The sequence below is a fragment of the Podarcis melisellensis genome (assembly GCF_964234715.1).
Source record: "Podarcis melisellensis genome assembly, chromosome: 3".
Lineage (NCBI taxonomy): Eukaryota > Metazoa > Chordata > Lepidosauria > Squamata > Lacertidae > Podarcis > Podarcis melisellensis.
This window is the reverse complement of record NC_138530.1, coordinates 45,219,421-45,241,239: the sequence shown is the minus strand read 5'-3', so window position 1 is coordinate 45,241,239 and position 21,819 is coordinate 45,219,421. Positions and strand designations below refer to the sequence as shown.

Here is a 21,819-nt window from a genome sequence, read left to right as displayed (position 1 = left end):
ATTTTGGAACAGAATAATACTGATACACAGTATGGGTTATCTCACCTAGTAATTCTTGATGTATATATCAGCTATTAAATTTTTAAAAATAAGGCCTCAGAGTTTTTCAAAACATGTTATTTCCTACAATATGCATTAAAACATACACAGACAGAAGCCATCCAAACACCACTTGTCTTTGCCAACCATTTTAAACTCCTATCCCACCTCATAATTTGCTATATCTACTTTTTAAACCTTTCAATGCCATGTTCATTTAGAATACTATGTCAAAATCTAAAGGTAAGCATTTGCTTCAATGTCTTCCTTGCCTTATCCAAGTTAAAGTGCATGCCTTAGTAGATAAAAAGATGTTGCTAGCAGAGAATACATTAATTCTTGACTGATGCCCACAATATAGAACTGTGAGAAATTATCTTTTAGCTAAATGACAACCTAATAACTACATCTTGTCAGATTGAGGATTTTCATTCCCAACTGTAAGTATGAAAACAGATAATAGAAAAAAAGCAAAATGCAGTTTAAAACCTCAGAAGATAAAGTCAAGCGTTGCCTGTTTTAGCAGTGAGGGGGTGGTAATGTGCTGGAAAGTGTGTTTAGCTTTGCAAAGTTGAGTCATATTTTTAATTCTTCTTTCCTTTATGCTACTGGAAAAGTTTTAGCAAAGATTCATTTCTATCATAGCAGTTAAAGGCAGGGCAGGGCACAGGGCAGGATTTAGGTTTGATGAGGCCCTAAGCCACTGAAGGTAATGGGGCCCTTTATATGTCCAGCTGTCCTTTGTCAACAGCAAATCGTTTCTTTTTTGTGTGTTGAATATATGCTACATGGTAATTTATGGACCTAATAGGTATCTAAAGCCATTTGCACATAACAAAATATGTATTTTAACAAGGTAATTGTTGAACTGAAATACAATTAAGAAGTATATTAATAGTGAAATAATTATTAAGCTCTAACTTAAAATGATTGGCGGCCCATTACTTACATCATTACTTACAACACAAAACACAGTTGCTGTATGTAGGTTTTATTTTACTTTTTGGAAATGTACACCCAGGGTTTTTTTCCCTTTAATTTTTTTGGGGGCCCCCAAGAGAGTGGGGCCCTAAGCTGTAGCTTGTTTAGCTGTTACGTAAATCCAGCACTGGCAGGACAGAGGGCAACTTTGCTCTTGTGTCTTCTGATCACAAAGTGTCACTGCTGGTTCCTGAGAGGGAGATGGTGAAGAGTGGGGAATTCAGAAAGGTGTGGGAGTATGGTGTCAGGACACCAATGCTGCACACATTCCATGCCTCATCCTTCTCCCTAGGAACCATGAGGGATGCCTGATATTTGGAAGGCAGGTGGGCAACGCTGCCCTGCTTGCACCGATTTCTCCTGCTAGGCAGACATATTGCTTGCCATCCTCTTTAATATTTGTATTCAACTGTTAAAACAGCATATCAGAAATGCATATAATATATCATGTGCTGACGTCTTTAATGTCTGGTCTTTAGTGGGTTATTAGGCACTCATTTGGTGCTCTGTTCCCTTTTGATGCTTAATATCTCTGTGCAAAGAATACTGTAGAACAGCCTTCTATGAGGCAGGGTGGGAGCATCAAATAATGGCTTTAACCCCCAGTGCATTGAAAAAAGCACTTTGGAGAAGCAGAAGTGATTCTCTGACTCCCTTTTCAAGAATGCTAGGTGGGGAGAAATTCATTTTTTAAAAATCCATATATTAACCCTACAAATGATGAGGTAATGAAAGAATAGTGGACTTGCCTCACGAGTAGTGCATAGATTTAAGTTGATTGTGTTATGCACTGGGAGATGGAGCTGCTCAGCGCCCCTCCTCCCTCGGGCCTTGGGACGAAGAAGATGCAGACATGAATGGTTTGGATTAAGCAGACCACAACCTTGTGAGGAGAGGCAGGTGTGAAGTGGTTACCCATATTAGCTACCTATAAGGCAGCTCTTCCTCTGGGAGAGCTCCTCCAGCCTTATGAGTGTCTTGCTATTTCCTATCCCACATGAAACTGATCTTCTGGATACTTCCCCACTCTCATTCTGCTGTTGCCACCTCTCTTTCACCAACGTGGGACCTTAGCAAGCATGGTCCAGGGCCTTGTTTCTGTGAGGCATCTGCTCTGTCCCAATAATTCTTCCTCTGCACCCACAAACTTGCCATGGCAGTGAGGACCCCTTGATTCTGGCATTTGAATTGTCAGATTTTTTATGTTTTTAAATGCTGTACTTTTTTGCATACTGTATATATATATATATTTACCTTTTAATAACATTAATTACATTTACGTCATATATGTCCTATGACTAAACCGTAAAGTTCATTATGGGCATTTTGGAATAAAACAGTAATATATCCCTCTTTGAATTTTATTCACAATATATCCTATGTTGGCCATCCCTCAGTCTTAACTATGGTGTCATTTTTCTAACTTACAACAGTGGGAGGAGGAAACCATCCCTTACTTGTTCCATATGATACACTGACAGCCAAAGAAAAGGCCAAGGACAGAGAGAAAGCACAAGATATCCTGAAGTTCCTACAGATCAATGGATATGTGGTCTCAAGGTAAATTCTAATCTGTGTTGCAATAGATTTTAGGTAAAAGGTAAACAATGCTGAGTTAAACCTTCGCCATATGGTGTGTGAATTATTTATTTATTTATTTATTTATTTATTTATTTATTTAATACATATGCACACAAAAGGCAGGAAGTTTTGTTTTTGTTTGAAATGTGAATCAAGTAGTAAATCTGAAATATTTGCGAAGTTCTTTTTGTTTTCTGTTTCTGAACTATTCCTGAACACTGGGCGACAGCTACAAAACCATTAGGAAGAATTCAGCACTGCGCTCTTCTGAGAGTTTTTGTCAGTGCAAGCTTTTCTGCTTCTAGGTGGAATGGTCCTTCCTCTTCGCCCTTGCACTCTTTTGGGGGTTCTCCTGAATTCCAGCGTGAATTTGGGGGAACCTGGTGAGGGTAGAGAACCTTGTTGCACTAACAGGAGCCCTCATGCTGGCATCCGGTTAGTTCAGTCTGGGCCTAAGTGTTTTACTCAGAACAGACCCATTTAATTTAATAAAGATGACTAAGTTAGCTTCATTAATGTAAACAGGTCTACTCTGAGCAAAATTTAGTTGTCTACCACCAGTATATGTGCATTTATGTTTGTAAAACTGAAATGCTCATGAAGTAGTAATACTATAAAATATGACATATTTCTCATCCTAAAACAGCTGAAAGCTGTAAAGGCCACCCAATCAGTCTTTTTCATCAAATCCTTAAAATAAGAAGGATGGTACAGGAGGAATATAAGGGAAATTCCTATACAGTGGTGCTATTTTCTCTAGTGACAGTTGATCTGTCCAGCTGAGGGGATACAGATAGTTGATTTGGATGTAACCTGAAGATATAGTTCACCACCAACCAGAAGGGAATAATAATATTGAAGGAGAATTAGGGAGAGGACAACCTGAGGCTCATATTAAGACTTGCCAATGCAGTGGTTTGGGTTAACATCTGAATCAAGGCAAAATGATGCGAAACTGAAAAGAGAAACAAAAATTCATGTAAAACACACAGAAACATTTTTTGCTGTGTTAATATGAGTTTAATCTAAATTACTTTAAAAGTATGTGCAGGTAGGTGAATATACAAGGCCACAGCTAACTTTGTGATAATTTGCACGTTTTTGTACAAAAATCTACTTATTGGGATCTAAATTTGAGTGAAAGTTCTTGTTTTTCTAGAGGTCTAAAGGATCTAGAATTAGACACGCCTTCCATCGAGAAACGATTTGCTTACAGTTTTCTTCAGCAGCTGATAAGATATGTGGATGAAGCCCATCAGTATATTCTGGAGTTTGGTAAGGCACTGTAAATAAGCATTTTGTATTTTAGCATTGGTTAAAGCTCGTGGTTAATGAGGAAATAACTTAGCCATGAGCCCCAAGGCAACACATTAAGCCAAACCTTGAATTAGCTTGGCATGGCATCAGAAAGGGCTGGGGCAGGGGTCTGCAACCTTTAAGACAAAAAGAGCCACTTGGACCCGTTTCCGAAGGAAAAAAAAAATCTGGGAGCCGCAAAACCATTGCGACATTTACAACAAGTATATCTCCGGAGCCGCGATCTGACAGCGGGCGGGACGGTGAGTGACTAACGCACGCACCGCCCCCATGTGACGTCACAGCCAGTACAGCGCCCGCCACAGTGGGGAGTGTCGGGGCGCACAATGCGCCTCCTCCCCTCGCTAGTATCCGCCCCGGAGCCGCAGCAAAGGTGTAAAAGAGCCACATGCGGCTCCGGAGCCGCGGGTTGCAGACCCCTGGGCTGGGGAGAACCAAAGTGTCTGTGAGCTTCTTTCCTGGAGAGGAGGTTTGGCTTAGCATGTCATATGAACAAGACCATTATGTCCTCAAAAAAATGTGAGAAATCATTAAGTTTTTAACATTAGTATTACTGTTTAGTAGAAAAAACGAATGAGCAACTTCACATCATACATCACATGTTCATATATAAAAAATGCAGGTCTTACATAAATAGATCATAAAGTTCATAAAGAAGAGAAGAAGAAAACATTTGGTATATGTCTTAATTTTTAAAGAAATATAAAATGGAAGCAATCTGTCTAGTTTAAATAAATTTCATACAAGTATGCAAGTGAGCATTGTCTTGAAAAGGTATCGGACGTAAGATCAGAGGGGCGCTGTATAAATTACTGGCAGGGAAGAGAGCAGTCGCTCCTCAGACACACACAACCCACACAGTGTCGAACCCTAAGTCGCCCCGCTTGTAGTCGCTAGCAACTAAGGATGCTAGAGCGGCCGCGGAGATACTTGCTCTGGCGCTATGGATGAAAGAATGTATTTTACCCCAAAGCAGCTCTAATCCAAGTCAAATAATGCAATTAACAGACCGAGTTTCAAACAGCTAGTCACTGCCAAAAATTACACGAGAAGACCAAAACCAGGAAAAACTCCAAGCTAAACGGCAACAGCCAGAAGCTAAGCAAACCAACTAACCGACGGACTCACGCTCTACCCCCGCAAAATACTTCCCTGTCTTCTGCTGATAGCACGGCGATCCTTGACTCGCGATGGGACGACGAAAAGTGAGGCCGCGTGGCTGGCGCAGCAACAAGTTGTTGTCCATGCCCCCCTGAAGCCGCTTGGTTGGCCGCCTGCCCGTGGGCGTGGTGCGCCAGCCAGGTGAGTGGGCGGCAGGGGGCTAACGCCCCCTGCTTGAGGCAGGGATCGGATCCTGCCCACAACCCCTCCCCTCTTTGGAAGAGGAGAGTCTTTCCAATGATTTATAATACACTCCAGCGTTCAAGGTATCTATTTGATGACTGCCCTTCCTTCCTTATTCCTTTTTAAATATGCAGTATTCAATTTTAATATGCAATAATAAATTTTCACCTACACTCATGATTTGGATAGGGGTTGAGAGTAGTATTATCTAGTCTGATTGTTTCTGACAGGCACTGTCATTTCCTTGTCCTAGTTACTTAAAAGAAAAAGTGGAAAAAAGAGGCATGGTGTTAAGTTCAGTGTGGAGGCTGATTCAATCTTGAAATAGTAATGGAGGAACTAGGGGAGCTTGAGCTATGGTTTTTGCAAGCGATTAGATCGCTACCACTGAGATTAAACCAGTTGTTACACTTTTGCTGATAAAAAGGGAGAAACCTGTTAGGGATAAAATTGCTACATACATACTATATATTAATGTATGCAATTCAATATATGAGAGATATGGTTTAGGAATAATAGAAAAGGCTACATTTAAAAAAATAATAATTTATGTTTTCTTTTACAGATGGTGGCAGCAGAGGCAAAGGAGAACAATTTCCTTATGAACAAGAAATCAAGTTCTTTGCTAAAGTAAAGTATATTCTCTTTTGCCTTTTTTATTGCTATCAAATGTGTTATATATAAAGGTAGTGGAGATTTAATGCTAATTACATGCTAGGCACAGTGAAGAACCTGGGACACAGGTTCATACTCTTGTGCTGGGTATTCATGTATGATAATATAAGTAAAATGCATGGCTAAGCTCAAGTGAAGACATTGTCCCAACATTTGAGATGCCCCGTAGGCTTTCCTTTTGAAGCGGGGAGGGGGGGGGGTGCACCTTTGGTGTCCTGAGCCCATGGGACTGGGCAAGCAACCTGGCAGACCTTCAAGTAGACTACTTTTGCTGAGTCTGTTCACACTGGTACTTGGTGATGATGTCAGGGTTCATGGAGATGGCTCACTGTCAGATCTACAGAGAATTGTGGGAGATGGGGCCTTGAGATAATCAGTGTCCACCCCCCCCATTTTTTCTCATGTATTTATTCCAGGTTGTACTTCCTTTAATCGACCAGTATTTTAAGAACCATCGCCTGTATTTCCTATCTGCTGCAAGTAGGCCTCTTAGCAGCGGGGGGCATGCCTCAAATAAGGAGAAAGAAATGGTGACAAGGTAAAAAAATAAACTATAATACCCAATTAGCTTACTACAAAACACAGACAGATTTATGGGCATTCATACTGAGCTAAGAAGAGGAAAAGTTACATGAAGAAGGAAATTTACATGGAGATGTCTATTTCACAGAGTGATCAGCTCCCCAAGACTTTAAGCTTAATAATTTCCTTGTCCTTTTCTCATCTCCACTACTGTTTCTAAGCTCTTCTTACTTCTCACATTGTAACTACTCAATTAGATGGTTCATGTTGGGGGGTGGGCTGGTGATTTTTTTTTCTTTATCGCTATGCACATAAATAGGATAAAGGGACGCGGATGGCGCTGTGGTCTAAACCAGTGTTTCCCAACGTTGTGTCTTCAGCTGTTTTTGGACTACAACTCCCATCATCCCTAGCTAGCAAGACCAGTGGTCAGGGATGATGGGAATTATAGTCTGAAAACAACTGGAGAACCAAGGTTGGGAAACACTGGTCTAAACCACAGAGCCTAGGGCTTGCCGATCGGAAGGTCACGGTTTGAATCCCTGCGACGGGGTGAACTCCTGGTGCTCGGTCCCTGCTCCTGCCAGCCTAGCAGTTTGAAAGCATGTCAAAGTGCAAGTAGATAAATAGGTACTGCTCCGGTGGGAAGGTAAACGGCATTTCTGTGTGCTGCTCTGGTTCACCAGAAGCGGCTTAGTCATGCTGGCCACATGACCCGGAAGCTGTTTGCCAGCAACCTTGGCTAGTAAAGTGATATGAGCGCCGCAACCCCAGAGTTGTCTGCAACTGGACCTAACGGTCAGGGGTCCGTTTACCTTTACCTGTGCATGTAAAGCTGAATGCACACAAGTTAAATGGGCGCGAGTTGCGAGTTACCCATATTGATTCTTTCTCGGTGTTAGTCGTGAGGTTCTTGAAATGTGTTTTATAACATAGTTAAAAATACTTCATGAAATCTCTAAGCCCCATTCATTGTGCAATGCTGAATGAGCAACAGAAGATGCGGTGCTGAGAATGGCTGTAGCTCATTGGTTCAACCTCCAGCATCTCCAGATAAAGCCAAGAGTGACCCCATCTGAAACCCTGGAGAGCCTGTCAAATGTAGACCCATAGTAAACAAGCTGGATCAATGGTCTGACTCTGTATAAGGCAGCTTTCTATGTATATTTCAAAAGTTGTGCTGGATTGTTGAAGAAGTAGTTATCAAAGACTTACCTTCTTTAGAAAGTCTTTTGATTGACGTTAGCATTGCCTGCACAGTAGGTTATACAGTATTTTCATTTTGTATCACAGCTTAGAATGCAGGCAGTAATAATGCAGGTGACCAGTAATAACTGGTGTTATGTGTCAGAGGCCAGGAAGTATACTTTTCTTTTGAGTGGCATCTGAAGAGGGAGGATATTAATTCTGGAAGATATTGCTAAGAGCTCTCAGAGACAGGGGGCTGTGCAGGCAGCACGGCTGAGATGAATAGGCTTGGGGTTTTTTATTATATGGGCCTGAGGAATGTGTGGCAGGGCAGACCACTGGTAATGACTGCTATTTTTAGAAATTAATAATTATTGGTGGAGGGGATCTGGAAAAACTGGCAGTTTTAAAAAATCTGATTTATTTTGTGTATGTTCTGAGTAGGTTACATTATTTAATGTCCGTAATAGCCCTCGTTATTATTATAAAAAAACCTGAATTTGGTCATGAAAAGTAACATGATTTATGTCAAGATTTGTCCATTTCCTTATACCTTTTGTATTCTCTGTCTCCCTAAGCCATGAGAGCTTTCATGAGCACCACAATGACTCAAAACACATTGAGTGGGATTCACCTCACGAATCCACAAGTGAAAGCCCTACACAAAGGCTTCCATTTGTGCAACAGGGCTTTCCACCCTTTCCTTCTCCACGTGACCCTTAAAAAAAGACTGGGGGGATGTTAGGCCAGAACCATGTGTAGGGGAGGAGAGGGGGGATTGTTTTATGGTTCTGCTCATTGAAGATGCTCCCTTTCACAGAAAGAGCCCTTCTGTGAGCAGACCTTGTGCTAGGTGAATGGAATAACTTTCCATCAGTGAAATAGAACCTTTGGATTGAAGCCATTAAGTAAAGTCATTGTTCATATCTACTTTGGATTTTTTTTTGTTAGTGATTATCTACCTGAGTGAGATGTTCTTAAGTCCATTTAAATTAATAGGTTCAAGCACCTCTTAATAACTTTGGGTTGGACAGCAACTGATGTTAAACAAGAAAATTGTTCATTAAAAATAAAGGGAAGTTTTAACAGGATTACTCATTTATAAATTTAATATATTTTACCACCAAACATTTATATTTGTCTCAATCAGAATCTTTTATCGCTTCTAAAATTGCAACGATGATATTAAACTAGCCTACTGACTGCATTTTGCTTCCTAAAATTTCAGTGACTTTTTTTTGGTGGTGGTGAGATTTCATTAAGGACACTTGTATAAATAGTCATTGTCAGTTATTCTCTGTTTAATCACGATATGTGCTTACTTAACCATGTTTGTCAAGAGCTGCTCTTGGAAACTTTTATAGTACTCTCAGTCCTACATTCTGCTCAGAGACTGAATTCTTTCTGCAAAACATCATGCTGCTTTTTCCTGCTCATATATCAGCTGTTATTTTCCTTCCTTCCTTCCTTCCTTCCTTCCTTCCTTCCTTCCTTCCTTCCTTCCTTCCTTCCTTCCTTTATTTCCTTTTCCCCTCCCTTCTCTTTTATTTACCCCTTGTCTTCAGCCTATTCTGCAAACTTGGAGTTCTTGTCAGGCATAGGATTTCACTGTTTGGTAAGGAGACCCTTGACAAATTCTTGTGTGAGCATCCCTTGATTTTCTTTGCCATTACTTGCAACTATGTATGTGCTGCTTTGATGTATGCTGCATGACTGCATGTCCACGAGCAGGGATAGACAACATGGTGCTCTCCAGTTTTTGAACTACAATTCCCATCGGCTCCAGAAAGCATGGCCAAAGGTCAGGGATGATGGGAGGTATAGTCCAACAACATCTAAAGAGCACCACACTGGCTACTCCTGACCAAGAGCATGAACTTTGTGGCCCACTAAAAATCCTTTAGGGTAGCCAGTAATATTTATGTGGTAACCAAAAAGTTCTGCAAGAAACTTTGTATTGACTGTTTGACTTAAAAGATAAACAATTAAAAACAATTATCTTGTTAAAGCAATAAGACATCAATTTATTGAGACTTAGTATATGAATTTATTCAGTGCCTTATTTTCCATGTTACTGACAGTGTGAAGTACCACATCCATGCATATATGGACCATGGAAATTCACCCCAATCTAGTAACTTTATTCCCCATATCCAGTAGAGACATTCCATTTGGGCAGCTCATTAGGGAACTATGCTGTGTGCTGGAAAAACAAGTCACCCCACTGCTCTCCTTTCAGTACATGGAAAACTTGCATGGCAGTCCCTGTTTAAGGGTAAGGGAAAATCCCATGTAAATTGGCAGAGTGAGTTGGCTGGTCCATTTTTACAATACAACAGGTATTGCATATGCAGAATGAATTATTGTTCCAGAGCGCTAGTGCAATAATTTACTCTTGGAAAGCCTCTCTTTTTGCATCTCCCCAACTGGAAGAGTGTGAAGATCCAGGAACAGGTGAAGGTTAATTACAACCTAGATCATTTCAGGAACATACATTTGAAATGGTTTACTGATACGTTCTGTGAATGTATTCATTGTCACTTTTCAGATTCTCATTGTCCTGGATAAGCCATGCAAGTATTATTTAGCTAAGATGACAGCTAACATGGAAGAATTCACCTGAAACCCGTCAATTTTTTTGTGTAATATCAATAAACTGAATATAATGCTAGTGTTTGACATTTAGCAATGCTCTATACCCTATGCATCCTATAATGTTATTTAACGAGTTTGTTTGAGATGGCAATAAGGTTCAGTGTCTAGCTCCTTTTTGTTATTTCTGACATTCTTAGTGTGCAACTCAATTATGCTTTATATACAGTGATCACTTAAATTGCCTTCCAACATCCAGACCCTTAGGGGTTTTCTTTGGTCCCTGTCCTGGTGCTAACAGTGTGCTGAGTTGTTGCAGAGGCCAACAGAGCTTGGCATTACTAACAGTTTAAACCCTATACATTTATTGTTTAACAATTAAAAATCTGTAAAGTCAGAAGCAAAAGAGTTTGCTTCTCATATAGACTTTGGGAATGAGCTGATAAATCCCGATCCTTTCCTGCCAAACTACACAAGCTCCTTTAACTATACGTCTGTATTAAACAATGGCAGACTGGGGGAAAGTGTCAAGTTCACAGATTAGGTCTTAACACAGATGAGAAAGCCAAGACTGCAGTCCTGTAAGCCCATTAAGATCTACTTCTGAGTAGTTGCACTTATTCTTTTATTCTTAATGGGTACCTGGATTTCAGCTCCTACAAAGCAAGGGTTTATTCCTCTTTGCAAAGTTTTCACATTTTGCATCTGACACGAGGCAGGGCTTTAACAATAGTATATGCAGAGAATAACTCCTGAGGGGTACCTGATCTCATCTGAACCCACTACAGGGAAGATGCATCCTGGCTGCTTGGAAGAAAAGAAGGGAAAACGGGGAGTAGGGAACTAAAATTGAGACATAAACAGGAAAGAGAAGTACACTAAAGGGAAGTGGAAAACAGCAGTGCTTTAGAAAACAGCAGCTGTTTGGACCCCAGGAATTCCTATTGTCTGGTGTCGAAACATCACACTCATCAATCACAGTTCTAACTTGACCCATTGACTAAAAACACTGAAGGAGCAGAAATAGCCAAGATGACTCATCTCACAAAAGTTGCTTAGAAGGCTCCCTGCACATTTTGCTTCATAAATTTCCTTCTAGGAGAGCTGGAAGCTTACTTTAAAAAACATGAAAGGTCAGAGTCTGGGGCAAGCAAGGACCCTGGTGCAACTGTTTCAATTACCCCATTATAATGTGGCCTTGAGCTTATGTGACTGTAAGCATTTTATTGCAGCTTCGATTTTTATTATATAGTTATTGATTATACATAAGGATTCTGGCCAAGCATTGCCTTAATCTAGTTGAGAAGCTTGCCTGAGTTTGGTCAGATTTGGGGATTTCACACGTCCCCTTCACCTAAACCTTGGTAGCTTAGGGTACCACTTAGGGTAGCTCAGGCATTGCATAGTTTTCTCTGGCCTTAATATTAGGCTTTGTAGCTTTTGTCTGAGCTGTACTTAGTATCTAGGACTTGAACAAAAGAAAAAGAGAAATATATATATTTTTTAAAAAGTCTCATGCAATTTGCTTAGCTAATTCAATCAGTTTCTTTTACAGAGGATACAAAAGTGTATAAACAAACACGTAAAAAATGGAATCTATTCGTGAAAGGAGATACTTTAAGATAAAACTAAAAGGCATTATAAGCTTGAAAAGTGCGTCTCAAGCCTTATAACAATGTAGTTTCATGGCAGCTCTGAAATTTTGCACATTTTAAACATGAAAATTGAGCTCCAGATAAAAAAAATGTATCTGTTGTATTTAGTTTTGTATATCTCAGTGGTTCAGATGTAGTTTAGTGAAAACTTTCTCTCTTGCCCCTTTCCCTTTTTTTCCTGGCGTGATCAAGACAAGGTTTGTCATGTTGAAACAACAGAAACCAGTTGTTGATTATTACTGCCTCTGAACGCAGATGACAAATGTGGCACCAAAATGGGGCCACCAGTAAACAAGAGGAAGGTATCAGTGGAACCCCACTGTTTGCATAAGTAAAACAAATCTAAGACAAACAAAAACCAAGCCCAATGAAAGTCAAGCATGCTCTGTAGGCATAGAATGATGAATGATAGTTTGGGGGAGTGGAGTGGAAAACAGAATGATAAAATGGAGTATCCTGTCTGGCACCCTGAATACGCACGTTCCTGTTCCTAAGTGGGAATATACTGTTGCAAGTGCCACAAACTATGTAGTTGCTGGATATTTTATATTTATAGTATAGCACCATAAAGGTAATCCACTTTCTTTCTTTAGATAGTATGTCTTGAGCAGAACTTTGTGCTACTGTTGTATCTCTTATATGGGATTTGCTGTATAATAACTGCTTGTGTAATAGTGCAATTATAATTGTGTATAAATTTGTAAGCCATATCAACATGACCTTGTGCAAACGTCGTCAGAGGTGAGGCTTATACTTATAAGGAAGAGGGCTTTTTCAGTATTGGAGTTTTTCACTAAGGAGTTGTGCCTGGCACCAACTTTGCCATCTTTTAGATGCTAGATATATATCTATCATATAGACATTTTGAACCATTTAGAAACATTTCAATACCCTACATATTTTTTAAAAACAGATTATTATTTTCACTTTTATCTACCGTTTGTTTAGTTTATTGTTATTTTCTTGTTTTTAATTTTGCTAAGGTGCCTTGTATTCAAGGCGGTATATAAATGCTTTAAATTAATAAACTGATGTATACCAATAGAATTTTTTGTTTGAAAGTAATTGGAAACAGTTATAATTTTTGTATTTCTAAGCTCTATCCCTGTTTTAATAAATGTTTAATAATTTGGTCTTCTTTAGCCACCGTTTGTACTCTCTTTTAATTTTTATTATGGATTTCAGGTTTCCTAATAAAAATTGCAGTTATCATTTAATTTCAACCTATATGATTTTTGCATAGGTTTTAGCTCATTTGCTTTCATTAAATTTGTCATGAGATTCCATTTATACAGTTAGGCTTTTTGCTTTTCTTCTGGAGTCTGAAAAGAATTCTACATCAAACTTAAAATATTTGCAAGGAGGACAGCAATCTGATTTTAAAGCATTATTAGCCCACACACTTTAATTAGTTTTACATATCTATTGGCTCAATTTGGCTTAATACTGCTAACACGATGTTTTTGCCATTATGTGGAATCCACACAGGAAATAATTCCAATAACTTTAGGAACAGATAGCATGTTTCTGTGCTTTATAGTTTAGTTGATCATATAATACCAGCGCTGCTGTTGGGGGGGAAAAAACTCATTCCTTGGATCCCAGCTGCAGTCCTTTCTATATCACAACACCTGCAACTCACAGGGAATATAATCCCACAAAAGTGAAACAATTTTTAGAACTCACTTTTTAAAACACCTCAAAGTGCTTATGTGTGACTGAATTGATTTCTGGGTGTTTACCTTTGACTCGCACTTGAACAAAATATCTACTATATAATGGCCCTTCAAGAGAGTGTTTTTTGATATCAGCATGATCAAATCCCAACTATAATTGAAAAAGGATTTCTAGAAGTTGAAAGCTCGTTAATTAAGTTATTTGGTATATGGTAGCTTTAGTTTCAGTAGTGGTATATAGTAGCATCTAAGGCTTCTAAATTCAATGCAGTCGTACAGAGAGTGAGGAAAGGAGACTGAGGTTTCTACTTTGGGTTGAATTACAGGCCTGCCCCTATCTTTAAGAGATACACAGATCTAACTGCACTTATAAAAACACATAAATACTGTTTTGTGTTGCTCACCACATTCATGAAATATGTTTTGTCTGCTTCAACCAGCTTTATGGTGCTTTTGATAATTGTTTCTGCTTTTGGCATTTGCTAAAAGGGTTGAAACAATATTTTAGTTAACATTCTGTCAACAATTTTCATCTCTGATGCACATTTCCCCACTTGTTAATTCACCAGAAGAATAGTTAGAAGAAAGGAATACTATAATTACTCTCTTATCTCACCTCTCAGGAAATGATGCAACCTCAATAGTCAATTGTCTGCATATCTTGGGACAGACCTTGGATGCAAGGTAAAATGCTAAGCATAAGTTCATTGAAGTATTGTTTCGATTCCTAAGTAAATGTCACTAAAGTTGATTTGGAACACAAAGCTCAATAGTTTATTTCATCTCTCTCTCTCTCTCTCTCTCTCTCTCTCTCTCTCTCTCTCTCTCTCTCTCTCTCTTTCTTTCTTTCTTATACTTCCTTTCTGCCCAAGTGCCCAAAGTGGTTCACCATTTTTTTACTAAAGCAAATAAATGAGTAAATAAATAAATAAGTTGGTTGGGGATGGTGGAAGGGACAGTTAGCATTGATTTATTAATTGTCTTCTAAACAACCAGGATTTACACATAAGATTATTTAAAAAGAGTAAAAAACAAAAACAAAATGGAGAATGGAGAATTCTTGCTAATCTAAAGTATTAGTAATTACTTCAATCAGGGGAAATATATCCATGCCCATGCCTATTCCCTAGTGAAAACAGCTAATCCTTTGTTTCAGGCTTCCTCAAACTCAGCCCTCCAGATGTTTCTGGCCTACAACTCCCATGATCCCTAGCTAGCAGGACCAGTGGTCAGGGATGATGGGAATTGTAGACTCAAACCATCTGGAGGAAGCCTGGTTTAAATGGTGAAAACTGGGACCTTTTTGCTTGTATTCTATAAAGCCCTGTGGACATTGATGGGTCATTATAGATAAACAGATAAATGAAATATGCTGAAACATTTTTCATCCTCTTGACACTAAATTTTAGTACTGGTTTGACCTCATTTTATTCTAAAAAATGTCAGTTTTGATGAAAATAGCTGGGTTATGCTATTATTAGAAGCTATAAGCCTGCGTTTTTGGTTTCAACAATGCAGTGTAAATATTGTCGATGTAAAATCAGCTCAAACAGCCATATGATACATACAGCATTTTATCTACCATGGGTATGATTAATGCAATAGTTGCACGATCTGCTGCTGCCCTCTTGTGCATTTTTCTCATCACTTACATTGATTGCTAAAGAGATTTTTCACAGGTCTCCACCCTTCTATTTTATATATTGTGGGGACTAAGGAATTTTATTCCTTTTGTGTATTACATAATTTAATATTATTTTATGTGCATATAAATATGTAGGACAGTGATGAAGACAGGACTGGAGTCTGTTAAGATGGCTTTGAGGACATTTTTGGATAATGCTGCAGAGGACCTGGAGAAGACAATGGAGAATCTTAAGCAAGGGCAGTTTACGCACACTAGGACTCAGCCAAAAGGAGTGACACAAATAATTAACTATACCACTATGGCTCTTCTGCCAGTGCTATCTTCATTATTTGAACACATTGGACAGCATCAATTTGGAGAAGATTTAATACGTAGGTATTTAAATAGAAATATAAGGTACTTCTATATCACCAAGTCTTGAATATTTTGTGTTTGACATTAATAAAGCCTGGCTACTAATATTCCAGGCATTTACTGTAGGCAGTGCCTTGATTTAGTTGCAGTTGGTCTCAATAATTTTAGCATAAAGACCCTAGGATTAATGTTAATGACTTAAATATTCTATCTCTGCCTTTGCCACAGTTCTGATTAGTGATTATCTACACATGTAAGAAAAATGGAAATGTCATCACACTGCCATTTGTTTGACTACGGACAGATAGCGCTGTGAATTTCAGTTGGACAAGAGGCCGTGGATGGGCTGGCTCAGGCAAGCCACAGACTGCATAGGGTTGCCACATTTCAAGCAGTGAAAATTTGGACAGAAAAGTTTTTGAACAAAGTAGTTTGCCCAAAGTTGTTGAGCTTTTAGGACACAATCAAGGAAAAAATAAAACATGCCGTTTTTTACTTGGACATTTGCCCAATTTCTGCACAGACACTGCTGTCAACTGTGGTATTCCTATGTCCAGGAAAATCTGGACGTATGGCAACTCTAAGTCTGCAACAGCTGTACTGCTCTACTGGCTCCTCCTTCTACCAGCCCTGGGATCTCTCCTCCCAGGATTTAGATTCCCAGAACAGCTGGCCAATTTAGGGTTCTGTGGCTGCCACCACTCCACTTATGATGAAGAATTAGGTTGAATAAGGTGGCGGCAAATGATCTGGGGAAATGAGGCTGGTAGAAGCGGATTTTCCTGCCACCGCCTCTCCCTGGCAGTTTCAAGTTGGGAGGGCCTGCTGAATGAGGATGGCTATTGTGCAGGGGACTGTGGTGGAAGAGGCGATCCTTGCAAAACAGGTGGTGGCACCTTCCATGAGTGGCACTTCAACTCATGGAAGGTACGTCCATGCAATTTTCAGGAACCTGCTTTCTTCCCTGGGCTACAACCCATCATGTTCAGGAGGGTCCCCTGCCCTTAAGAAAAGACATCTTGAGGGAGAGGGAGTGAGGGGGCAGAAAAGTCAGCTTTCCGCAGCTCCAGCCCTTTGTGTCATAGAATTTAGACACGTTCTTGGTATGTTTGATGTGACAATATAACTTTTATTTCATGATAGAATCAATTTTTTGTTTTTGCATATTATAATAACTCCATACATAATACTTAACATTGTTTAAAATGGTTTCCTGAAAGATTTACATTGCCTTCTCAGCTGTGTTTTGCATATTGGTGAAATGAATTGCCTTTAAAATGCTTTCTTTTATTTCCATTTTCTTTAGTGGAAGATGTTCAAGTCTCTTGTTACAGAATCTTGGCCAGCTTGTATGCTCTGGGGACAAGCAAGAGTATCTATGTGGAGCGGTAAGAGGGAAACACCAAAAACACTACCAAAAATGTCTTGTGAACTTTTAGGGTGGCATCCTGCCTCTGTTGCAAATCTGGAAATTTTATCAGTCACTTCAGTGAAACGGTGTACTCATTTTAAACTTCACATCCTGCCAAACATAGCTCTATAGAGCCGTAAGTGGAGTTAACAATATTTATGTCAAACAGAAACAACAGCAATATAAAATCAAGAGCTGAAAGGGGGGGGGGAAGGGGGTTAATATGGCCAGCAGATTGAAGACATAAACACTTATACCAGTTCATGTAATCAAAAAGTGCTTGTCTCCAAAGACCTACTGGAACAAAACAATTCTTAATTCACTTTATAAAGGTAAAAAACCAGGCTGTCTTGCTGGATCTCTTTAGGAAGGGGTTCTACAGTAATAGGGCATCTGATGAGCCATGGAGCCAACTTCTTGACACGGATGGCATCACTGTCTGCCTGGATGGGGCAGGGGATGAGGTTGGGGAAGAAACTGGTGGCAGCACCAGATTGGCAGCAGTGGTCTTGCCAGTGTATCTGGATAGCTCTGTCCTTGCTGCTGCTACCTGGCCCTGCTCTAGCCCATTTGGCTAAGCAGCAGCACAGGTGTCAGGAGAGCACCAATGCACTGCTCCTGGGTTCCACAATTAGGGTGCTGCTGTTGAAAAACCTGTCTCTTTCTTTTAACCATTCATCCAGCTTATGCAAAGCAATGTAAAACTACCCTTCAAGTGGGTACCAATGGTACTTTTGGAATTATTTTAATTTTCCAAACAGTTTTCAAATGCTGCCCCATGCACACCACATTACAGTAGTCTAGCCTAGCCTAGAGGTTACTATGACATGTGTCATAGTAGCAAGTGCACAATTTCCTATGAATAGTTATAGCTGGTGGACCAAGTTTAGGTCATTGGTAATATTTATTTTCTACCTTCCGAGGTTTTAGCTGATGGTCAGAGTCATCCTCAGCTGGCATAGGTAATGGGATTACAGACCCAACAAATGGCTACTTTCTTCAGTTTATTAATTCCCTTTTTGTGTAACACAATAAATAAAGGCCATATCAAGTGAACCTGCCTTGTGTTTTAAGTTGTGCATCAAACTCCCTCCTCTGAGGTCTGTTGCCTTCAGAAATAAAGTGGATGGTAATTGCATATAGGGCTCTTTCGCTGGTTGTATCCCTGTTGAGAATATTAGTTGGTGTCTACTGGCTTTCTGGTTCCAGCTGAAGATAATTATATTCTCCTGAGCTTTCAATGGGTGGTTTATTTATTTCTGCTGCTTCTCTAACTTGAATTTTTGATTCTGCAGGCAGCGCTCAGCTTTAGGCGAATGCTTAGCTGCTTTTGCTGGTGCCTTTCCTGTGGCATTCTTAGAAACGCATCTGAACCATCACAACACACATTCTATTTACAACACCAAGACTACAAGAGATAGAACAGGTACAAAAAAACGGCTTCCAACATAAATTTCATAAATTATCCAGACACCACTTCTTATGTAGATGCCTTTCATTTTATGACCTTCTTACGTGTTAATGCCTGCTGCTTTTTTATATTTGCTTGGTTCCTTGGCGAGTGCCTAAACTTCTAAAGGCATATTGTCTTCAGTGGACAATATGGAGTTAAGAGGCAGAGTTTTCAATTGAAATCAAGGTGAATTCTTGTTAATATGGTTGATACATTGGTAGTTCAAATGTCATGATAAACCATGGTTTATTGTGATGAGAATGAACTGCAGCAGGCCTTGGGCTCACTTATTTGGCATAAGGAGAAGAGTAGAAGCTTTTTCTTTAGTTTTTGATTAACAGTAGTTGATATTTGAACTCTAAATTGTTGTTATTTCAACAAACTGGGTTGTTTTTTAAATAAACCAGTTTAATAAACCATGGTTTGAGGTTAACCTTGTTTTAAACAAACCATCATTATTTCCTGCTTTAGATCTCATGGGTGATAAATTCATAGTTGTGAAAGCTCATTATAAATATGCACCAGAAGTTCTTGGAATCTGGGCTCCATCACAAGCCTCCCCCTTCCTCTTATCTTCCCCTCTCACTCATAAGGAGATTTTATTGATCTAAAGACAACTCGGCTATTATCTGAATTGATGAGTGAGGCTTCCAAATATGAATTGCAAGCTACAGTTTGATCCCAAATTACAATTTTCTAATTGTAATGGTTTGGTGATTTGAATGTAATAGTAAACTGTGTTTTGATGAAGTAAGATAATATTTAATGAAACCACATGTGTGAGTGAAGGAGTAGGAAGAGGGAGGAACACTAAAAAATATGGTTTGTTCCCATGCCTTGAACAAAGGTTTCAAATATATGCTTTCAATTCATTTTGATCATTTACTTTTAGATTGCATTAAGGTAAATAATATTATTTGCATATTTAACAAAAATTATAAACCACTTATTAGAGCAAAGAACCATTAAGTGATGTTAATAATAATGGATATTAAATCACATCTCTTCGTAATGTGGATAAAAGTGTATTTTTGTCTTAACTAAAATACTAGTGATGCATGAAAGGAAAAATCTGATCAGGATAAATATAAGAGTTTGTTCATTATTGGTAAAGTTTTTTTTATTGTTACTGATATTATTTCTTTTAGGTCTTAGCTTGCCAAACAGTGTAGAAGAACTTTCTCCAAACATTCCTTCTCTGGAGAAGCTAATGGAAGAAATTGTGGAATTAGCTGAATCTGGCATTCGCTACACACAAATGCCTCATGTAATGGAAGTTGTACTGCCTATGCTCTGTAGCTACATGTCACACTGGTGGGAGCATGGACCAGAAAGCAACCCTGACAATAGTGAAATGTGCTGCACAGCTTTGACTTCAGAGCATATGAATACCCTTCTAGGAAATATACTGAAAATCATACATAATAATTTGGGCATAGATGAGGGAGCCTGGATGAAGAAACTAGCAGGTAAAATGAAAGAAAAATAATATGAATTATTTAATTTATTTTTGCTTGGATTCCATTGCTATGCAAATACTTAATACAATTCTGGATTTTAAGCCGAATAAGGATACATTAAAAAGAAATAAGAAATTGAGAAATGTAAACATAGATTATTTCAGCAGACAGATTTCTAATTGATTGAAGAGTGTTAAATGGAAAAGACCAGCAAGGACAATAGGCTGTGGTATTCTAAATTATCAGACAGTGTAAGTAGTTCTAGTGATAGGAACAAAGAATTGACAAGATTTTGCAAAAGACTGGATATAGGTGGAATTGAACAGAATTCAGTAGGCGATTCCAGGTTTGCATGCCTTTGAACTGAACCAGGACCCTGACAATGAAATAGATGTTTGGAGGAAGAGAGTAGTCACTGGAGTATAATATACCTACTATGTGAATACAACATCTTTTAGTATAGTTTCATATATTAGTATGCTATAAAATTAATGAATTCCTTACATAGTGTTTTCTCAGCCTATCATAAGCAAAGTGAAGCCTCAGCTCCTGAAAACGCATTTTCTGCCACTGATGGAGAAACTGAAGAAAAAAGCTGCAATGGTTATATCTGATGAAGAACATTTAAGAGCAGAAGGTCGAGGAGATATGTCGGAGGCAGAACTCCTCATCCTAGATGAGTTCACAATATTGGCCCGGGACCTTTACGCCTTCTACCCATTGTTGATTAGATTTGTGGACTACAACAGGTACATGGCTTATAAATCTATTCATTTATTTATTTTATTAAATCTATACTCAGTTTGATGGAAAAACACACACCTCAAAACAGTATTTTGGGGTTCCATGAGTCTGTGATCCACAAGTTGTAATCTCTTCTCTGCCAGAATGACCGCTCCCCGCTTAAAACGGGAGGCGCCCTTTGCGTGGATGCGTGCAGCCCCTAGATCTGGAGCGGCTCCAACAGCATAGGCTTGGCTTTGCCTTCCCTCAGGTGGGATACCTGGAGGTCTCCGCCTACCTCAGTCAGTTGTCCAATCCCACCTGGGGGAAGTGTTGCCAAGGAGACCAGGCCAGGTAGGGGAGGGATCACCTGCCCACACAATAGAGGGAGGATCTTACCTGGGAATCCATTGTGCTCTCCCCTGCGGCAGTGGCGTTACGGGGGCGGCTATCTCTGCTTGAACATATGTTCTCCAGAGCCGGCCCATCCCCCCCCCACTGGATAACCCTGATGCTCCCTAGGTCCCCGGCTGGGGACTGGGGAGGGAGAACGCCCAATGCCTGAGCCAAGGTCTACCCACATTTGAAATTTAATAAAGTTGTGGCCAATTTAATCCCATAGCACGTTGTCTTGAGTCATTATTCCACATGACGGGGGGACCGCGCGGGATCTGGGGACTCCGCCTGTCCACGCAATGATTACACACCCAGACTCCTCACTCTTTATCAGAAATAAATAGTGGAGGGAACAGGTGGGGAAGTACAATCTCTAGTCCAGAAAGTTAAGAGAAATACAGACTTTGGTAAATGCTCTATGAAAATTTTGTAAACCGCTTTATCTGGAATAATAAAAGTGATGGAAAACATTTTTCTTTATTTAATTTCAGAGCAAAGTGGCTGAAAGAACCTAATCCAGAGGCAGAGGACCTGTTTCGTATGGTTGCTGATGTATTCATTTACTGGTCAAAATCCCATGTAAATGCATTATTTTTGTTTGTAGCAAAGCAGATAGAATGCCCATTATTGTAGGGGATATGGAAAGAGAGACAATATGACAGGAACCAAAAGGTTGAGAGGAAGGTTTTGTGCAGACATTAAACAAGGAATAATTTTAAAGAGATTGTGGAAGGTGTCGTTTCTTAAAAGTCCATACCTTGTTTAGCTGGTGGCAGTTTTATACAATTCCTTAGTGAATATGTA

General features: G+C 39.4%; 1 protein-coding gene across 12 annotated transcripts in view; it reads left to right on the top strand.

The window, feature by feature from the left end:
- Nucleotides 1–21,819, top strand: part of RYR2 (ryanodine receptor 2) — a 240,254-nt gene that overhangs the window by 155,742 nt on the left and 62,693 nt on the right. For all 12 annotated transcript variants that reach the window (XM_081905768.1, XM_081905767.1, XM_081905764.1 and 9 more), the window contains 12 exons: nucleotides 2,454–2,580; nucleotides 3,761–3,876; nucleotides 5,828–5,892; nucleotides 6,354–6,475; nucleotides 9,213–9,262; nucleotides 14,194–14,254; nucleotides 15,351–15,589; nucleotides 16,879–16,960; nucleotides 18,279–18,409; nucleotides 19,585–19,905; nucleotides 20,405–20,645; nucleotides 21,507–21,594. In XM_081905768.1, the coding sequence (XP_081761894.1) occupies nucleotides 2,454–2,580; nucleotides 3,761–3,876; nucleotides 5,828–5,892; nucleotides 6,354–6,475; nucleotides 9,213–9,262; nucleotides 14,194–14,254; nucleotides 15,351–15,589; nucleotides 16,879–16,960; nucleotides 18,279–18,409; nucleotides 19,585–19,905; nucleotides 20,405–20,645; nucleotides 21,507–21,594 (1,643 nt within the window). The remainder of the gene's footprint in view (nucleotides 1–2,453; nucleotides 2,581–3,760; nucleotides 3,877–5,827; nucleotides 5,893–6,353; nucleotides 6,476–9,212; nucleotides 9,263–14,193; nucleotides 14,255–15,350; nucleotides 15,590–16,878; nucleotides 16,961–18,278; nucleotides 18,410–19,584; nucleotides 19,906–20,404; nucleotides 20,646–21,506; nucleotides 21,595–21,819) is intronic.